Source organism: Brachyhypopomus gauderio, chromosome 5, assembly GCF_052324685.1.
Source record: "Brachyhypopomus gauderio isolate BG-103 chromosome 5, BGAUD_0.2, whole genome shotgun sequence".
NCBI lineage: Eukaryota > Metazoa > Chordata > Actinopteri > Gymnotiformes > Hypopomidae > Brachyhypopomus > Brachyhypopomus gauderio.
This window is the reverse complement of record NC_135215.1, coordinates 15780172-15801015: the sequence shown is the minus strand read 5'-3', so window position 1 is coordinate 15801015 and position 20844 is coordinate 15780172. Positions and strand designations below refer to the sequence as shown.

The 20844-nt window shown below is 45.1% G+C and overlaps 1 protein-coding gene across 2 annotated transcripts; it reads right to left on the bottom strand.

Moving 5' to 3' along the window:
- Positions 1 to 906: 906 nt before the first annotated feature.
- Positions 907 to 20844, bottom strand: enpp2l (ectonucleotide pyrophosphatase/phosphodiesterase 2-like). 2 transcript variants are annotated; one of them, XM_077006028.1, is made up of 25 exons: positions 20416 to 20844; positions 17697 to 17802; positions 16869 to 17015; positions 16547 to 16672; positions 16084 to 16144; positions 15811 to 15908; positions 15037 to 15116; positions 14822 to 14941; positions 14156 to 14211; positions 11253 to 11318; positions 10738 to 10810; positions 10156 to 10264; positions 9389 to 9511; positions 9118 to 9149; positions 8809 to 8936; positions 8644 to 8725; positions 8479 to 8566; positions 8109 to 8284; positions 7812 to 7866; positions 7183 to 7322; positions 6469 to 6619; positions 6053 to 6130; positions 4789 to 4921; positions 2322 to 2475; positions 907 to 1810 (listed from the first exon to the last, which is right to left on the bottom strand). In XM_077006028.1, the coding sequence occupies exons 1-25, from the start codon at positions 20521 to 20523 to the stop codon at positions 1640 to 1642; spliced, it is 2661 nt and encodes an 886-aa protein (XP_076862143.1). In that variant the 5' UTR covers positions 20524 to 20844; the 3' UTR covers positions 907 to 1639. The 2 variants fall into 2 exon arrangements, with proteins under 2 accessions (XP_076862143.1, XP_076862144.1); XM_077006029.1 differs by having other exon boundaries at positions 6469 to 6604; positions 20416 to 20842.

Below are 20844 nucleotides of genomic sequence, written 5' to 3'. Positions count from 1 at the left end.
TGCGCGCACACACACACACACACACACACACACACACACACACACTTAAGCTGGGCCATCTGCAAAGCCACTACACTAAAACCTCTCTGTGTACCGCTACATGTTTACATGTCACAGTATATTTGGATATATGTGATATAAACAGTATATATGGATATATGTAATATACAGTATACCATGCATTTGTCTGTCCACTCAGGTTAAAAAAATGAAAAACATTAGTGCTATTTTCATCATTCTCATTGGTATTGCAGGAAGCTCTGTATTGATAAATTGCTTATGTTTCTAATTTATTTTATACTTTATTTTGAGAGACGACCATATCTTAGTATATGTACATCATCCAGCTTATGTTTCTAATTTAATGGGTTTCTTGTAAGATTTGTGGATTTTAATATAATTACTCTTAAAAGATTAGCAATTACCCAAGCCTGGATACAATACAGCCACATTAAACCACTCTCACACACACACACACACACACACACACACACACACACACACACACACACACACACACACACACACACACACACACACACTTGCTATAACTCTGCTGGAGACCTCAGAAATGGGCTGGTCCTCTCATTTCTGACTATTCTCATGATAATTTTTTAACGACTGGTGCCCAAGTTGACGAAGGGTCACAATTTCATAAAAGTTAATTCCTTTACATTTTTTATTACATTTAGATGATAAAATTTATATAATTACATCATTGTAATCAATAGAATTTTCCAGAAATACTATTTCTATGTCTCTCTAGTACATAGAATTAAGGCTATACCACTTGAATACTAGAATTTCCATAAATCACATGGACTTAATAGGTGTGATATGATCATTTCTACACAGTGGATATATTTGGGAGTCATTTAAGAATGGACACCTGTGCAGACTCAAAAATGCAGTACGTAGATTTATTGCTATTTAGGACTAGGTGACTGGTGTTAATGGGATACACATGCAGATACAGCTCACGTCACCATATCCTCCCAACACAGAATCAGAATCTTCCAACACACAGGGGTGGAGTTGCAGTGCGGAGGAAAATATATTATTGTGCCGTCTGAGTAAAAATGGAGATACTCGCACACAGTTTCATCTTCCATTCACACGGTTTGTACATTTTCCCACAGCATGTGTGCCCACACAATGAGAAATGCATATGCTAGCAAAAACCTAACTTACAGCACACAAGCACACACGTGCAAGCACACACGTACACACAAACACACACACAAGCACGCAAACACACATTTACACGCAAGCAAACATGCAGGAAAACACACACGTACACACAAACACATGTGCACGCAAGCACACAAACACACACACACACACGTACACACAAGCGCACAGAAAGACAATTTTCTCACTCAGGCCAGAAATGTCAATTCACAGTCCACGACAAGACATCAAAATACTGCGGGTCTAATTATACATATGCTAGAAACATGGAAAGCCTGCGGTGTTGTAAAGTTTAATGTGGTATTATTTCATTTTAAGTGAATAATAAATATGACAAACCGTAAAAAAAAATATACACCTAAGCATAAGTGGACCCGGGTGGAGAGAGAAAACGCTGACGGTGGATGAGGTTGGTTGCCATGTGGCTTGGTGCTACACTTCTGCGAGGTCAGATGTTCTCCTCGAACGTGTGCAGGTACGTTTTGAGCGTGAGGACATGCGTGTAGGGCAGGAGCGTGGCGCGGTAGAAATCCAGACCCGTGAGGAGCTCCACGTCACGCACGCGGGCCGTGTGCGTATGCAGGATGTCCTCCACCCAGCCTGACTCCTCCTCCGCATTCTGTGGAGCAAATGGGTCAAAGGTCAGAGGTCTGACACACTTTAAAGGTAAAAACATACAGGATTTGATGAGGAACAGAGATCTAGCTGAACCATGACCTCAGTGTTTCAGTCTAAACATGCCCAAATGAGGCCGACACAAGTCTTCGGTCTGATTAAATATTATTATATAACTATAATTATGTCATATGGGCCCTATAAATGACCCTCCATAGCAGGAGCTTTCCAACATTACTGATATGAATGCAATGGCTGATTTTCTCCCAAAGGCAGGTCCTAAGTTTTCCGAAAGCACACACTTAGTCATGGTTCAGCATATGTAGTTTGTGTATGTCAGTGTATCTTTGTGTATGTTTTTTGCGTGCATGTGTGAGCTTGTGTGTCAGTATTTTTGTGTGTGTCAGTGTGTGTGTGAATGTGTGTGTGTATGTGTGAGTGTGTGTGTGTGTGTGTGTGTGTGTGTGTGTGTGTGTGTGTGTGTGTGTTTGTCTGTGTTTTCTGTGTGTGCTCACGTTGCAGCTCTCGGAGTTATCGGGCCGGTGTGGCAGGATGAAGGTGATGACGGACAGTGAGCTGTTACACTCCTCCAGTGTCGTGTTCTCTTCCGCACAGCTCGTTATCATCACATAGTAATGAGTGGGGACTGGGACAGACTCACCTGCATGCCTGCAACACACACACACGCGCGCGCACACACATGGACACACACATGCGCACGCACGCACACACACACGCACACACACACACACACACACACACACACACACACACACACACACACACAAACACAACCACACACAAACCCAACCACACACACACTCACTTCTTTAGTAAAAGGTCATTTTAGATTTAACCATAAACCTTATCTTAACAGTCATTTATAAACATAATTTGCCCTTTCATTACGTTTGTTTTTTCATAAATACCTCACTTTATAGCACTTTATGCCCATGTTTTCTCCACATTGACCTACATAATCAGGACAATTTTGTTCCAAGAATACACAAAATGTGCACCCAAAACTATCCCAGAAAGCATGACGATGATGATGAAGAAGAATGATGTTCCGTAAACCATGAATGTTGCCTTTACAGTGAGTTTTATGAGTGAGTATGTGGCGTGCATGTACATACAGTGGGGAAAATAAGTATTTAGTCAGTCACCAATTGTGCAAGTTCTCCCACTTAAAAAGATGAGAGAGGCCTGTAATTGACATCATAGGTAGACCTCAACTATGAGAGACTAAATGTGAAAAAAATTGAGAAAATCATTTTGTCTGACTTTTAAAGAATTTATTTGCAAATAATGGTGGAAAATAAGTATTTGGTCACCTACAAACAAGCAAGATTTCTGGCTGTCACAGACCTGTAACTTCTTTTTTAAGAGGCTCCTCTTTCCCCCACTCATTACCTGTATTAATGGCACCTGTTTGAAGTCGTTAACAGTATAAAAGACACCTGCCCACAACCTCAAACAGTCACACTCCAAACTCCACTATGGTGAAGACGAAAGAGCTGTCGGAGGACACCAGAAACCGAACTGTAGACCTGCACCAGGCTGGGAAGACTGAATATGCAATAGGCAAGCAGCTTTGTGTGAAGAAATCTACTGTGGGAGCAATAATCAGAAAATGGAAGACCTACAAGACCACTACTAATCTCCCTCGATCTGGGGCTCCACGCAAGATCTCAGCCCGTGGGGTCAAAATGATCACAAGAACGGTGAGGAAAAATCCCAGAACCACAAGGGGGGATCTAGTGAATGACCTGCAGAAAGCTGGGACCAACGTTAAAAAGGCTACCATCAGCAACACACTACGACGCCAGGGACTCAGATCTTGCAGTGCCAGACATGTCCCCCTGCTTAAGCCAGTCCATATCCAGGCACATCTGAAGTTTGCTAGAGAGCATTTGGATGTTCCAGAAGAGTATTGGGAGAATGTCATATGGTCAGATGAAACCAAAGTAGAACTATTTGGTAAAAACACAACTCGTCGTGTTTGGAGGACAGTGAATGCTGAGTTGCATCCAAAGAACACCATACCAACTGTCAAGCATGGGGGTGGCAACATCATGCTTTGGGGCTGTTTCTCTGCAAAGGGACCAGGACGACTGGTCCGTGTACATCAGGGGTGCTCATTACGTCGAAGGAACTGTCGGTCGATCGCGAAGGAATGTGCGTAGATCGCGTCACATAAAATAGTAGTAGATGAATCGCACATCTGCACTGACGGTTGTATTTTGATTGACATTCACGGCAGCCAATCTGCAATCCACTCAACAAATTACGTTCGCCACACCCCGAACGTGAGATTTTGGGTACAAACCTCCTTCCATCAGCAAGGGCAATGAAGATGAAACGTGGCTGGGTTTTTCAGCATGACAATGATCCCAAGCACACTGCCAGGGCAACAAAGGAGTGGCTTCGTAAGAAACATTTCAAAGTCCTGGAGTGGCCTAGCCAGTCTCCCGATCTCAACCCCATCGAAAACCTTTGGAGGGAGTTAAAAGTCCGTGTTGCCCGCCAACAGCCCCAAAACATCACTGCTCTAGAGGAGATCTGCATGGAGGAATGGGCCAACATACCAGCAACAGTGTGTGCCAACCTTGTGAAGACTTACAGAAAACGTCTGACCTCTGTCATTGCCAACAGAGGATATACAACAAAGTATTGAGATGAACTTTTGTTATTGACCAAATACTTATTCTCCACCATTATTTGCAAATAAATTCTTTAAAAGTCAGACAAAATGATTTTCTCAATTTTTTTTTCACATTTTGTCTCTCATAGTTGAGGTCTACCTATGATGTCAATTACCGGCCTCTCTCATCTTTTTAAGTGGGAGAACTTGCACAATTGGTGACTGACTAAATACTTATTTTCTCCACTGTACATACACACTCTATGAAACTAGCAGGGTACTCCTTTAGAGATAATAATTTTCAGGGTGTGTGGGGAGGTCTGCGAATGTTTCATTACTGTCTCATCTTCTCATCCGTGTCTCTCAGTCCATCAAAGTCATAGTCAAATATGGGCCCAGCAATGACATTAATCCCATTCCTCTCTGCACTATAGCGAGGCAATACTGCCTCCTGCAGGTAAATCCAAATCCCTACACACACACACACACACACACACACACACACACACACACACACACACACACACACACAGGGGAAACCAAACAGTTAATATAGCACAGACACAGAGACTGAATGCTGAATAAAAAAATACAGAGTTAATACAGAACAAAATCATGTAAATCATGTAAACACAGCATGCCTTACACACACACACACACACACACACACACACACACACACACACACACAAAACCCAGACACCTTTGCTAAAGTATCACACACATTCACAGGATTTTGACTACAAAAGCTCAGAAGGTTTATAGCATCTGCATACAGGTACATGATACTGAAGAAAATGAAAGTGATCACACTCATTCTTAAAGACACAGCACCAACCCACATTGATCCGGATTCCTGTTTCATCAATAAGACAGAAACTCAGAAGCTGCCAGCTAATTTAGTTGCTTGGAGCTATACATTGTGGGCCTACGTAGCTAACTCACTCCTCCAGGATAACATTAGCTTCTCCACAACTGAAGTGGAAATGAATGTCATCTGGCATGTTGGTCTGTTCATTAGTTTTACTGGATTTTTTTACTGGACATTTATACTGGGATGTCTGTTGATGCAGGCTCACTCATGCCCAGGAAAGTCGCCATGGTTCCCACAGATCGATTCTGATTTATTTGACCTGCTGATTCTACGTAAGCCAGTGGCACTTTGCTGTATGGGATGATGGGACAGTGCTGGATAAATGTGATCTGGGCTCCTTTAAGTATTAACTGCACCAACACTGCATCAAAGAGGCTGACCCAGATCTACAGTCTGTCAAGTAAAATATCATGGTCGCCTGCAGAGGTGGGCATTCCAGTAAAAGTCCTCACCAAGATTAGTGTTGATTCCACTAATTGTACCTGGCTTGCACTAATTAGAAAATCCAACAAGCTTGAGTAAAATCCTGGAAAGAACTTTTACTTTCTGAACCTGGAATGTCCATCTCTGGTCGCCTGTGTCAACGGCTTCACTTACATCTACAAGAACAGATCGGAAACTTGCATTCCTGTTAATTCTTTTCAGTTCATGTGTTGTACTGCACTGTTAACAGTATGATGTGTATAAACCTGCTCACTCTTCCAGAAAGCATAACTAACCATACTCACTCTTAAAGGCACGGTACATGGGCACTGTGTTTGTGATCAGGGAGGCATCATATCTGGATTCAGGAGTAGAAGACATATCTGCAGAGAAATGCCAAACAAGAACTTTAAGAGCTTACCTTGTCCATGGATATAGGTTCACATTTGACTGCTGCTTTTAGATGTATAATCAGGAGGCTTTGTGTCCACTAAGCTAAGTCATATCAATAAACAGTTCTCTCGTAGTTCTCTCTCATAGTTCTCTCATGATTCTTGTGTTTGTGAGTATGTGAGAGAGAGAGAGAGAGAGAGAGAGAGAGAAAGAGCGAGAGAAAGAGAGAGAGAGAGAGAGAGAGAGAGAGAGAGAGAGAGAGAAAGAGCGAGAGAGAGAGAGAGAGAGAGAGAAAGAGCGAGAGAGAGAGAGAGAGAGAGACGCTAACCAGGTGGGAACAGGAACGACCGGAGGATCTCGGGATCCGTGCTGTGGGAGTCACAAGTCTGCGTGTGCTCGGGAGCGATACGAACGTCTGCTCTCACGCAGTCTGAAGCGGAGTACGGGAAGGGGGTTCTGTCCCCCTGTACAAGAGAGAGCTGGGTCAAAACGCACGCACATACAAACACAAATCACACAAAGTTTGATAATGAATAAACCAAGAATAAAATTCATTCAAAATAATGAATAAATCAAGATCACGAATAACTAAGATCACGAATAACCAAGATCATCAATAACCAAGAGGATGATTAACCAAGAGCATAGATCTGGAAAATGCTCAGTGTTGATGGGCACAGGTGTGGAGCTGTATCTTACTGTGCATTTACAATGTGAGGGCAGCTGTGTGCTACTGAAGGTGAGAGCCGGTGTGTGTACATAACTATGGTTACGTACTGCATAAGTCTGTGGTACCTGCCATGCTTAATGAATGTGCTGTACATGGTGGATGAGTGTGGATTTAAGCGTGTCATTTGCCTGTGCCATCATGGTGGATGAGTGTGGATTTAAGCTTGTCATTTGCCTGTGCAGTCATGATGGATGAGTGTGGATTTAAGCGTGTCATTTGCCTGTGCCGTCATGGTGGATGAGTGTGGATTTAAGCGTGTCATTTGCCTGTGCCGTCATGGTGGATGAGTGTGGATTTAAGCGTGTCATTTGCCTGTGCCGTCATGGTGAATGCGGACCACAGGGCCATGCGGAGGTCCAGGCTGTATCCGCTGATGTAATCGACATGCTGCAGCAGGACGTAGGAGGTCTGAAACAGCACGGCGGGGCTTCCAAACGGCAGGTGGGTGGCATCTACGACACACACGCACACACCTGCGGGTCAGCACGTCTCACGTGTGCTGGTGTTAGTCTGATATCGTTTTACACAGCAGTTCTTGTCCTGGCGGCCCACGCAGAGAACACGGCTCGGGTCTGAGTGGTGTAGTGACAGGTGTAGGCATCTGAGTGGTGTAGTGACAGGTGTAGGCATCTGAGTGGTGTAGTGACAGGTGTAGGCATCTGAGTGGTGTAGTGACAGGTGTAGGCATCTGAGTGGTGTAGTGACAGGTGTAGGCATCTGAGTGGTGTAGTGACAGGTGTAGGCATCTGAGTGGTGTAGTGACAGGTGTAGGCATCTGAGTGGTGTAGTGACAGGTGTAGGCATCTGAGTGGTGTAGTGACAGGTGTAGGCATCTGAGTGGTGTAGTGACAGGTGTAGGCATCTGAGTGGTGTAGTGACAGGTGTAGGCATCTGAGTGGTGTAGTGACAGGTGTAGGCATCTCTCAGCCTGTTGGCTTAACTGTTAAACATGATGCCTTCGGAAGAGAACACCTGCCCCGCTCCCTCAACTTTATTCTGTAACAGAGTGAACAGAGCAAGAGAGAAATTAAAACAGACCAGGATATATATATATATATATATATATATATATATATATATATATATATATATATATATATATATATATATATATATATATATATATATATATATATATATATGTGTGTGTGTGTGTGTGTGTGTGTGTGTGTGTGTGTGTGTGTGCGCACGTGAGACCTCATCATCAGTGTGTGTGTGTGTCTGTGCGCACGTGAGACCTCATCATCACAGCTGCAACCCAGGTTGTAGAAGGCGGTAGACGTGGAGTCTCTTTCTGCGCGTTTGGGTGTGGCCACTTCCTCTGGCTGTACTGGTGTGTATGACGGGTTCTTTAGCATGTCATTCAGGCTGCCATGAGTCCCGTTGTTAGGTGCGGGTGTCAGCCCGAGGAGGTCTACACACACACACACACACACACACACACACACACACACACACACACACACACACACACACACACACACACACACACACACACACGAACACCAGCCCCATACACAGATGCACATTTGTTTCTCATGTTTACAAAAGGCAGAAGAATGAGATTTAGAAGACGTGGAAACATCAATGAAAGGAGGTCATTCTCACCACACATCACGTTGTAAAGCTCAATGTTCTCAAAAGCAGGAACTTGTGTCTTGAACTTAAAGCTTGGGCCATATCCTAAAAAGATTGTCTATAAAAAGGTAGAGCAGTCAGCCTCTGTTACTCTGTTAATCTGGCACTGATTCTTTGCTGAGTTCAAGATGGCACCTGCATGCTGTTGATTTTGTTGTCAAATCCATGATCGCCAAAGTACCTGCAGCTGCCTAGTAATCGGTTCTCAGGAGGACCCCTGTGACACAGGAAACTATTACTATCCACCGAGAGCCCTTAATCCCCCCACCCACACCTCCTCCACCTCCTCCACCCACGTACATCGATATGAGCCACTTCCTCTGCATGAGCAGGTGAACGTCCTCTATCCTGCGGTTGTTGGCGTAGTGTAGTCTCTTGGGCAGGTGTTGCTTCAGGTATGCTTTAAAGTGCTGACTGGGCATCTTACACTAGAGCCAGAGCACACACGCACGCACGCACGCGCGCGCGCTGCGCGCACGCACGCACACACACACACACACACACACACACACACACACACACACACACACACACACACACACAGAGGTGGCGAGGTCACCACCAGCAGGAACACAGGATTTCTCATCAGTGCTTATGCGTTGTACTTACAGTTAAATTAGACAGTATCTCTTTTGGGTCATCTGAAAAAGAGAAATTAATATGATAAGTATTACTAAGATAGGTATGACAATTCATACTTCGTTATATACCTTAAATGATCTTTTTGTGAAATATCAAAAATAGTTCTGGTTTATAAGTGCACACATGTTGCATGTGTGAATGTATCTACATTTCTGTGTGTGTATGTGTGTGTGTGTGTGTGTGTGTGTGTGTGTGTGTGTGTGTGTGTGTGAGAGAGTGTGTCTGTAGTGCATCTCACATGGTGTGCTGATGTTTTTTGGTCGTAATCTTCCAGACGTTCCCTGGATGAGTGCAAAGTTATCAACTTTGAGTCCATAAGAGCTGAGATACTCAGTCCGGTCACAATGGGCCTCCTCCATTCCTACACACACAAGCACACAAACACACACAATCAGAAACTATCAGATATCAGACACAGTTGGCCCCCAGTCTTATAAACACATACATTCACTGAGGGGAAGGACTGGGGTCTCTCTGCAGTGACCAGTGTTTCACCCACACACACTGACACATCTGCAGTCCAAATGTACGCGCTGATGAACAAATGTAAAAGTTTAGTCAGAACTTTTTAAACTGACAAGAACAGCAAAGTGAATAGTGGCTGTATCTCTCCCAGCCAAGCACCTGTGAGACGGAACTGAGCACTCAGTGAGATGAACTTGAGCACTCAGTGAGATGAAGAAAAGCACACCATACCAGTCAAAAAGAACTTTTAGAAGAAGAAGGGGTCTGGACTTGATTACCAGTAACACGCTTGCTGAAACCCCATAAAAAGACGGCTGGAACACGTAATTCTTGTACTAAAAAACCATTATGAAACACTTTTATACTATTTTTATTGTATAAATAATTATCATTACAGAGACACAAACAGACTAGAATGGCCATATTCTAAAACTGAAGTAAATTAGTAAGCATCTAACAAAAATTTTATGGTTGGATTTATTGCAGAATTTGATGGATTTCATGTATCACAATAGAGGTCAAAGGTCAGGAGTGCAGTACCGTGATCGCCCACTATGATGACGTTCACACAGCGGTGCAGGTTCATCTGTTTCAGCCCATTCATCAGCTGACCTATGATGTTATCGATCTCCCTCAGGGGATTATCCAACTGCCCAGCGCGCGCAGACACACACACACACACACACACACACACACACACACACACACACACACACACACACACACACACACACACACACACACACACACACACACATTTGTGCAGGTAGGTCACAGCAAGGCTGTTTCCCTCATGTTCATATTTCTATGAAATGATATTCTATTTATGGCTAATTATATTCTATTTATAGTAAAATGACAAAATATTTTTTTACTAACACATTAGCTACTGTAACATAGAACACTGCAGTACCCAGTTCTAAGTTCCATAACATTCAATCAGTTCCTATTTGAAAATGTCCCAGCCAGATCGAGTGAGAAAGCCAGGAAGGGGAAAGCTGATTGGGTGAAGGCTGACAGGGCAAAGCTGATTGGGTGAAGGCTGACAGGGTGAAGCTGATTGGATGTGAGCCGATGGGATGAGAGCCAATGGTGTGCAAGCCAGTGGGTTTAGAACCTTACCTCATTACTAAGCGGTCCCAGTCTGTGCCCAAAGGTGTCAGGCTGTTCAGAGTGTACAGCACACACATGTGGCCTGAAACAAAGTGACGGCACCTTTAATCTATAGACACTGGCAGCTCCTCTGCTATTCAGCTAAATTACCTGATATCAAAGTGTAAACATATAAAGCCCACCCACCCTCTTAACCACTGACAACATAGTACAGTTTATTACATGCGTTTACTGTATTTACTGTGTAGTTGCACTGCTGTGTGTACTTATTGTAATTTGACTGATGCACAGTTGGCTGCTGTTTAAAATCAAATTAGCAGTGTGAGAAACTCTATTTAAATCCTCATTACAACTGAGCTGAGATGGTATGACAAATAACCTTGTTATTATAGTTTACATTAAAAAATGATCCTCCAAATAAGCCTGCAGAAAGATATTCAAAACTGACCGCATGTGTGTGATGGAATAAAGACCCTAGTAAAATGTGAAAGGAGATCTGATGGTCAGGAGCCATGAAGACTGACCTCTCATGATCAGGCAGGTGGAGCCACTTCAGGATGGTCAAAATCCGCCTCTCCAAAGGAATCACCCTGTAGCGCACACAAACAGAAGGGGAGGGGAAGAACTGTTCAACTGCAACAGTACACATACAATACAATACACATACACACACACACTACTCACAAAACATTAAGGATATTTGGCTTTTGGGTGAAATTTCGGAGGGACTGTGTCAAGTCTGTGAACGCCATGAACGCCATGACAGTGTCAGCCCTGAGATAACACTTGGTTATGGTCAGGTTTTCACTGAAACCAAGACAATGCCTAACAATCGATAAACAGTAACAGGATGTTCTCAGCTGGAAGTGGCCCCTGAGCTTAGAGTGTCACAGAGTGTCATCAGCAGGCTGTAACAGAGATACAGAGAGACTGGAAGAAAAGACAGAAAAGACAGAAAGACATAGAAGTGCACTTTCTTTGGCCACATCCCACAGTGATGACTGTGAAAAGTGCCCTGCGGAACCGGATGATGAATGCCACACAACTCCAGGCACATTTAAGGGAGGTGACCCATGTGTCATGTCAGACATCATCGTCTTGCGTGTGCCAAGGAGCATTTACACTGGACAAGGGAAATGACAGCCGCCAACGATGTTACCCGTACCACTTGAATAACATCATTAATCCAGTCACTGTTCCTCTACATGAACCACACAGGTCTAATTTCATCTTCATGGATGACAACGCTCCAGCTCATGGAGACCCCATCATTAGGGAATGTCTGCTGGAGACTGGGGTTCCTCAAATGGACCTGCACTTTCTCCACGCCTGAATCCCATAGAGAACCTGTGTCGACGTACGTGATCGGCATGAGACCTCGTTGTCGAGCTGTAACTGATGCTCAAGGACACATGAGAAGTAACTGAGATACTGACATTTTTGTTGGGGTAAAACCCACCACTGTTGTTGTCTGTTACAGTTACAGTAAATTGAGATAAGGAAATCACCACTGCATGATTCTACTTAAATCCCCTATGTTCATGATATAATGTCATTGAACTTTTTATGTTTTCCATTCATTTCACCCACAAAGCCAACCAATACTACTTTTTATTTTGAGTATTGTATGTCTGTGTGTGTGTGTGTGTGTGTGTGTGTGTGTGTGTGTGTGTGTGTGTGTGTGTGTGTGTGTGTGTACATGAGGGGGAGAGAGGAAAACAACTCTCCTCTTGAAAATAAACATGGCCTTTTATTAGTTTATGTAAGCTAGGAAGACAAAAGGAAAGAAAACAGGATCCTATTGCATACTGACAAAGATGAATGGACCTTGTGTGTGTGTGTGTGTGTGTGTGTGAGTGAGAGAGAGAGAGAGAGAGAGAGAGAGAGAGAGAGAGAGAGAGAGAGAAAGAGAGAGAGAGAGAGGGTTTTGTTTGACTAAATGCCTGGTAGGGACAGATATGCACGTGTTTGTTAGTTCATGTGAGTGCTGATGTCACTCCCCAACCCAACGTCAGATCACTGAACGGAGCACTGACTCTGGGAGAAAAGAACACACTGTTCAGGCCGCTGACACAGGAGAAAAGCAGAAAGTGTGTTTGAAACCCAGACAGCAGTTTTATTGTGCCAGGACTCTGAAACAATCACTGGTTCTCTGCCTGCACACGGGGCCAGCCAGGGGCTTCTCTTGTTGCAGGAAGAGAATTAATGTGCAGCAAAAATGCCAGTACAGCCTCATCTGCACCAAACTCTGACCTGCGGTGGAGGCGTGGTTACACTACCGGTCCCTCCCACTGACCTGCGGTGGAGGCGTGGTTACACTACCAGTCCCTCCCACTGACCTGCGGTGGAGGCGTGGTTACACTACCAGTCCCTCCCTCTGACCTGCGGTGGAGGCGTGGTTACACTACCGGTCCCTCCCACTGACCTGCGGTGGAGGTGTGGTTACACTACCAGTCCCTCCCACTGACCTGCGGTGGAGGCGTGGTTACACTACCAGTCCCTCCCTCTGACCTGCGGTGGAGGCGTGGTTACACTACCGGTCCCTCCCACTGACCTGCGATGGAGGTGTGGTTACACTACCGGTCCTCCCACTGACCTGCGGTGGAGGCGTGGTTACACTACCGCTCCCTCCCACTGACCTGCGGTGGAGGCGTGGTTACACTACCGGTCCTCCCACTGACCTGCGGTGGAGGCGTGGTTACACTACCGCTCCCTCCCACTGACCTGTGGTGGAGGCGTGGTTACACTACCGGTCCTCCCACCGACCTGCGGTGGAGGCGTGGTTACACTACCGGTCCTCCCACTGACCTGCGGTGGAGGCGTGGTTACACTACCGGTCCCTCCCTCTGACCTGCGGTGGAGGCGTGGTTACACTACCGGTCCCTCCCTCTGACCTGCGGTGGAGGCGTGGTTACACTACCGCTCCCTCCCACTGACCTGCGGTGGAGGCGTGGTTACACTACCGCTCCCTCCCTCTGATCCTACTGCCTCTCTCTCACAGAGGCTCAGCATCAGACGAACAGAATCAGTATCATATCTTGCCTGTAGTAAATCAGGTATATAAGAGTTTATGTTCTAAGAACACACCCAGGGCTTTTCACTGGCAATTCTGGACTATTAATGAAGTTGAATTCCCCACACTGTACACAGCAAAAACTAAATCAAGCACATTTCTCAGTAATCCACCTTCAAATGAAAGGCTGAAACTGCTCCTAGCTGTTCTCCTAGCTGCTCCTCCTAGCTGCTCCTCTGAGTTGCTCCCCCTAGCTGTTCCTCCTAGCTGTTCTCTGCTGCTGCATACAGAGGATTCCCATCCCATGCACCTGCATGGACGACGAGCCAAACCTCAACCTACTCTTCTAATGTGAATGAAAGAGTTGTCCGCAGATGTCAGCATGAATGTGAAGTGTGGATGTGACCTGCTCACCAAGGCCAGAAGAAGGTTCCAGCTTTCACCCCCTGCTTCTCTGCTGTGATCCAGATCTGAGGGGGAGAAAGATGTGGAAAATAAACATTACAAGATCCACTTTAGTCTTTACAACGAGGGCTTCATTTCACACCACTAAAGACATCTTTACAAAATATAGACAGAATTCTCATGAAAGAGAACTGAGAAGCATCACACTGAAATCAGAACCACACAGAAAACAGAGCCACGCAAAAATCAGAACCACTCAGAAAATAGAACCAGACAGAAATCAGAACCACGCAGAAAACAGAGACATGCAAAAATTAGAACTACTCAGAAAATAGAACCAGACAGAAATCAGAACCACTCAGATATCAGAACCGCTCAGAAATCAGAACCGCTCAGAAATCAGAACCACTCAGAACAGTGCCGTCCCTTATATGATCCCCATCCCCCATTAATCAGATCCATATTTGTAGTCGTTTTTACAACAGCTTATGTCATGCTAATTATCTGCTGCACACTCCTAAGCACTACCAAATGTTGGGACTATAAATCCACCCCCACCAACTTGGTGTTCTTTTCAGTAAAGATCAGTACAATATCACTGCATGGTTAGGGGATAACTGGTCCCAAAAAGTCTCAGTACACTAGCCAACTTATGACAAAAGGGGAGAGACTCACAGGCTGCCCGCCCCACCAGCGGTGTTTGAGCTTCTCTCTCCCACGCAGGTTAAAGGTTGCATCGAACACTGGGTCATACATTGTGTTACACACAATACCATGAGACTCTGGATACAGACCCTGCTCCAAGAACACAGTAAAAGGAACAGACATTAACAACATGTCTCTGGGGATTTTCTGAGAGCATTTAGGAAGATCAGCAGGCGTGTGTGTACCGTGGCTAATGTGTAGAGGTTGGGGAAGGTTTTTGAGGGGTATACAGGTCTCATATGAGGAGCATGTGTTCCACAGGATCCTATCAAAACAGACAAAACATTTAAGTCAAATGACAAATATAATTTACTTAACAAAATCATGTGAATCAGAATACATTTCTAGCTAAAACTTTGCCATATTGTAAGTAGACATGAATCCAATATATATTAAAACATGCTGGCACGCCCTTCATTTGACACGATGGTCCTATGTTATTTTGATATGTTTACTGCATCATGTGGGATTGCCTGGGATTCTCACGGCACACAAATCATTTACAAACTGCAGTCTTCAGTATACAGCATAGGCCAAAGCTAAAGCACAGGCCAAATATATTTCCACAATTTCCCTATTACCCAGTTTCTTTAATCCAGTACATTCACATATTATTTTCTATAGTTAGGAAGAGCAGCATGGAGGAGACGTGGTCTCAGACTACTGTACTGTTCCTGAGGCCAAATATAAAATCATACACATTTACATTTTAGAAGTACATTTTATACATATTTTAAGTGTAACAGCTTGAATGAATGAGATATAGTTTTGGCTATATCACTATAACTGCAAGAAATAATTCCATGTAATGATTTTAATTCCGTGTAAAAAGTTCCATATTGTGGGTCAAAATGAAGTTAGAAACGTTTTTGATAGATCTATCGTGGAGTTAAAAGAAAACATTGTTGACAATGTTAAGGTTGGCCTGTTTACTGTGTACATGAGTTATGGCGGCGTACTGAGTTTGTGGATGTTGGGGATCACGGATTCCCCCTTCTTGATGTAGGAAGCACGAAACCCATCCAGAGACAGTATGATCAGAGGGGGGCGGGCAAAGCTGCCAGAGAAAAGATGATTATAATTCACAGTGAGTGCAAACTGCTCCATTAACACACAAGCTCCACTCTATAGCAACCGTTTGAACTCCAGACGTCAGACGTGGCCCTTGAGAACACCAGCTTCCCGTGTAAACACTGTCTTCATGTGTTGTTGGAGGTGGTTTGGTCACTCACCCAGCAGGGCATTCTGGTTGGTGGATCTCCTCACAGTCGTCCTCTACCCATGCTGTCTCACCTACAAACCACACACACTTACTAAACAAGACAGATATGCATTTACACACATACATGAATGACCATGACCCTGAACTCAAACATTCTCACATACTTTATGGGTTTAGTAAGGGTTCATATTTGTGTATGTGTATTCTCGGGCTATTTCGAATTTAATTAATAATTTCATTAAATAATTTATTCCACCACCAAAGACACATTAATTAAGTAAACTGACACATCACATTTCTTGATGGAATGATTTAACTCGTTTTACTTTTAGAAACTTACAATATATTCCTTTATAACCCCAGCACACAGCTGGAAAACAGCACAAACTCGAAAGCTGGCTGGTGAAGTTAAGACACGCTTCCAGGGCATGAGTGTTGTGTGTGCTGGTTGCCATGGCTACTGTTCATCTCACCTTTGCAGAGAGATTTGTAGTTACTGCAGCAGTCTCCTTTTTCAAGACAGTCCTCTGAGCACTGGCAGGCGTAATCTTCCCTCCGGCTTTCCCCGCAACGATCCTTACTGCACTCAAAACCTCCCGCTGCAGACACACACACACACACACACACACACGCACAAGCATGCACAGGCATGCATGCATGAGTGCACACGCATGTCCTGAGATACACCCAGTGCACTACTAGCCAACAATAGTATTCCTGCATATGTTTGTTTGAGTGACTTCACTCGAGCATCTTTGTGTGCACTGACGTTTGCAAGCATGTGCGTGCACTGACCGGTTTTAAGACACTGCTCGTCAAAGTCTGCGCAGCAGCTGTAGTAGGTCTTACAGAGATTATCGCACCTGCAGCCCGGGGGCTCCGCCTCCACTAGCTCGAAACAGCGCCCCCTGCAGGAGCCCGCAGAGCTCACCCACTCAGATACTGCGAGAAGGAAACGCACAGGCACAGCCGAAGAGCCAACATGGAGTCAGAAAGAGTAACGCAACCTTCACACAAGCTCAAACATGTAAATGACGTGTGTTTTTATAACAGGCAATGGAGCAGTAGGTTATCTAAAGGAGGTTCAGGTCTGCTGCTACAGGGGGTGCGCGGCCGGCTGTGTGGCTGTCCCGGGTCACCACCCCACTGCAGGGTGGAGATGGGGCACCACCCCACTGCAGGGTGGAGATGGGGCACCACCTCACTGCAGGGTGGAGATGAGGCACCACCCCACTGCAGGGTGGAGATGGGGCAGCACCCCACTGCAGGGTGGAGATGGGGCACCACCCCACTGCAGGGTGGAGATGGGGCACCACCCCACTGCAGGGTGGAGATGGGGCAGCACCCCACTGCAGGGTGGAGATGGGGCAGCACCCCACTGCAGGGTGGAGATGGGGCACCACCCCACTGCAGGGTGGAGATGGGGCAGCACCCCACTGCAGGGTGGAGATGGGGCACCACCCCACTGCAGGGTGGAGATGGGGCACCACCCCACTGCAGGGTGGAGATGGGGCACCACCCCACTGCAGGGTGGAGATGGGGCACCACCCCACTGCAGGGTGGAGATGAGGCACCACCCCACTGCAGGGTGGAGATGGGGAATGGACTGCAGGCAGAGCTCACTTTTAGGAGGCTGGGGACCATCATCCTCTCCAGTGGGCTGTGCAGCCTGAAACACGTAGGCTACACACACACGAGGGCCAAGCAGGAGTGAGAGAGCAACAACTATCTGTAGAGAGAAACAGGCATTAACATATGACCGCATGCATATTCTCACACACACACACACACACACACACACACACACACACACACACACACACACACACACACACACACACACACACACACACACACACACACACACACAGTTGCCTGGTGTGCTGAATGCAAAGCAAAGCCTCTAAGAACTTGGGCTGAAGTGGTGAGCGGCATCCGATTTGCTTGAGAAGACCACACCTCCCATACTGCAGACCCGAGGGGGCAGATGGGTAATGACAGGGAGGACATGGGGACATCACAGAGGACGCAAACCCAACCATGTTCCTGCAAAACTACATCTAAAGCTAACGATTCTAATGTGACTGTTTTGCAGTGAGGTTTTACATTGCAGACAGCATCCAGGTAGAGCCAGGTTCATGTTCTGTTCCTTGTGCGAGAAAACCCTTTCACAAGCTCCTGTAAAAGACCACAGGGCAGTTGCTCTACACAGCAGAGACAGCCCTGCAAAGATGACTCTGCAGTGTCTCTCCAGCAGGACACAGATGAACACTGCTAGTGCTGCTGACTTAAAGACTCTTTAGATCCTTGCTGAACACACCAGATTTTTCTGTCACACTCTAACAGATCTGAAGCAGCACACTACAGTACTGCCGCCTCTGTGGAACCGACCGCAACCAGACGTCGTACCACACGCTGACAGCAGCACACGCTGACAGCAGCACACACTATCTGGGCTCTGCGGGTGGCAGACGAGCTCTAGGCACCACTCACAAGGCAAACAAACTCTGTTTAAGACACACCACAACAACGCAACTGTTGTTAAGTTACAGTGCATAGCAACAGCTGAAACAAACACACATACCTTACATGCACACAGCAACACACAAACAGAATATGGTCTGATTATGGCATCGTTGTAACATCACAGTAACACAACACAGTAACATTATAGTCTAATTAGTCTATAAACTAATGATATAATGTAGCATCATTTATCCAGTATACTTCACTAAAACACAAAACAGCTGTTGTTTCTTTTAACAACTGTTGCATCAGTCAATACGTGTTTAGTAGTCAATGCAACGACTTTAAGACATGTATTCAGTGTCTTTATTACACAATAATGACAACAGCATTAAATATTGTTGCCACTATTGCATTTATTTTTAAAGAGTGAATACAAGTGTGCTATGCTTTGTAGAGATACACAGGCTTGTGGGACTCCAGACCTTCAGGACAGAGATGAACCCCTCTGATTTACAGCATTGGTTACAGTGGTAATGACGCCTGTCAGGAAACAGATGGACACCACTGATCTAGAGCAAATGTCACGTTGGTAATTATGCCCTTGACGGTGCCCCTTACACCCCATCACCAGCTGCAGTCCCCACCCCTTCTGCAGGACACTGTCAGTAGGTCTTGCTGTGACACTCTGGATCGCTGCCACTTTCCTAACGAAACTCATGTGCATGAAGCAGATCCAGACATATGTGCAGCTTAACTACGTCTTACTGAGGAGCAGAGGTGTTTTACAGAGGCAGTTTTACAACTGTGCCTTTGGCAATGGTTTTATTTTCTTCTTCTAACATTAAGAAATGGTTTGGTACAGTCTGCATTTGTGGACACAATGTGTTATATATATGTGACATATATATCACTACACAAAACACAACAGCACAGACAAAAATTAAAACAACAACATCAACAAGATTCACAAACACACTTGATGTTGACAACAGAAGCTCTTGTGGGCCACTAGAGGCACTTTACAAGTTTAACTTAAAAAAAACATGAGCAAAACAAGGTGAAGAAGAATCGGGGAGATGTAGAGTGTCTGGCGGAGAGGGTACAGAGCTTTAGTGTCTTTCTTAAAGAAATCTAAGCTTTACTGGTATTTACAGCAAAGACCTACAACCTACCAGTTAATCCTTTCCACAATTAAAGACCACAAGTCAATCTTCAAACATTCGTTTGTAATATGTCGACCCCAAGTGGCCAAGAAGACTTCTGCCGTGAGCGACCTCAAATGCATCGTCTTTGAAATGTTTTTGTTTTGGGGCCTGTGTTAATGTCGTGTTTCGATTCTGTAACCTTTGGATTTTTAAGCTTAATTCTTTATAATGTCGTGTTTACGCTTAACGAAATTGTGTTATACTTAATTAAATGTGTTCGTGTTCTCGCCCAAATCAGCAGTGTTGCATTGCTCACTTTGTAAATGTTGTGATCTGACCCTCGGGCCACCGTAGCAGCTCCAGTGGCCTCCTTGGAATATAAAGACCTAGTGGAATTGTGCGTCAATAAAATCCTTATGCTTATGTTTATTTAATTTTCAGTGAATATTGTAGTTTGTAGTGAATATTATCTAACTCTCAACTGAGATAATGATGGTGTGTGTTATACTGGCTATACTTGACCTATACTGTGACCTAAAGCATATCACTTTAAAAAAATCAGTGAAAACGAATGTTATTTGTAGCGCAACTCGCGAAATCTCGATACCTATCAGCAGATTCAAAGTGCAAAACTAAGCGAAACCCCCCTAGCGTCTTACTCGTCCGCTAAAGCCGGCTGCCCTCAAACACCCTTCACACACTGAACGACTACATTCATCTTACCGTACCATATTTTCCAGCAGCATGATGCGATGTGTCCTTTTAGCATTAGTCCGCGCTTCCGAATGCTGCTGGGACCCTGCTGCTGCGGGACAGACGCGGGGCAGGACGCGCATGTGCTGTTTACCTTGTCCAGAGTGCGCCCCTCCGCGAGCCAATGCGCGTGAAGTAATGATCGCGTTTGCCCTCTGAGACGCGCGTGCTAGTCGCGGTGTGAACAACACACATCATTTAACTCTCCGCATACCGAACACCGCATGGCCCAGGAAGGTTGCTAGAGGAGAGTCACCAAAAGAGCGTCGTTGATTTTGGTATTTTTAATGTTAAGGCAACGATCGTTCTAAGCCGGCAAAGTTTTTCTAAAATGGGTTATCACCGATGAACAAATTAGTCAATCAAAACAGTTTGACGTTTTGCGTTAGCTGCTATCTCTGGTG

Coding starts and splice junctions, on each gene's coding strand:
- enpp2l (XM_077006028.1), bottom strand. CDS start 20,523: ATGCGCGTCCTGCCCCGCGTCTGTCCCGCAGCAGCAGGGTCCCAGCAG. Junction 17,803..20,415: donor TCATGCTGCTGGAAAATATG/GTACGGTAAGAT, acceptor TTCTCTCTACAG/ATAGTTGTTGCTCTCTCACT. Junction 7,323..7,811: donor CGAAGGCATCATGTTTAACA/GTTAAGCCAACA, acceptor TGTGTGTCGTAG/ATGCCACCCACCTGCCGTTT.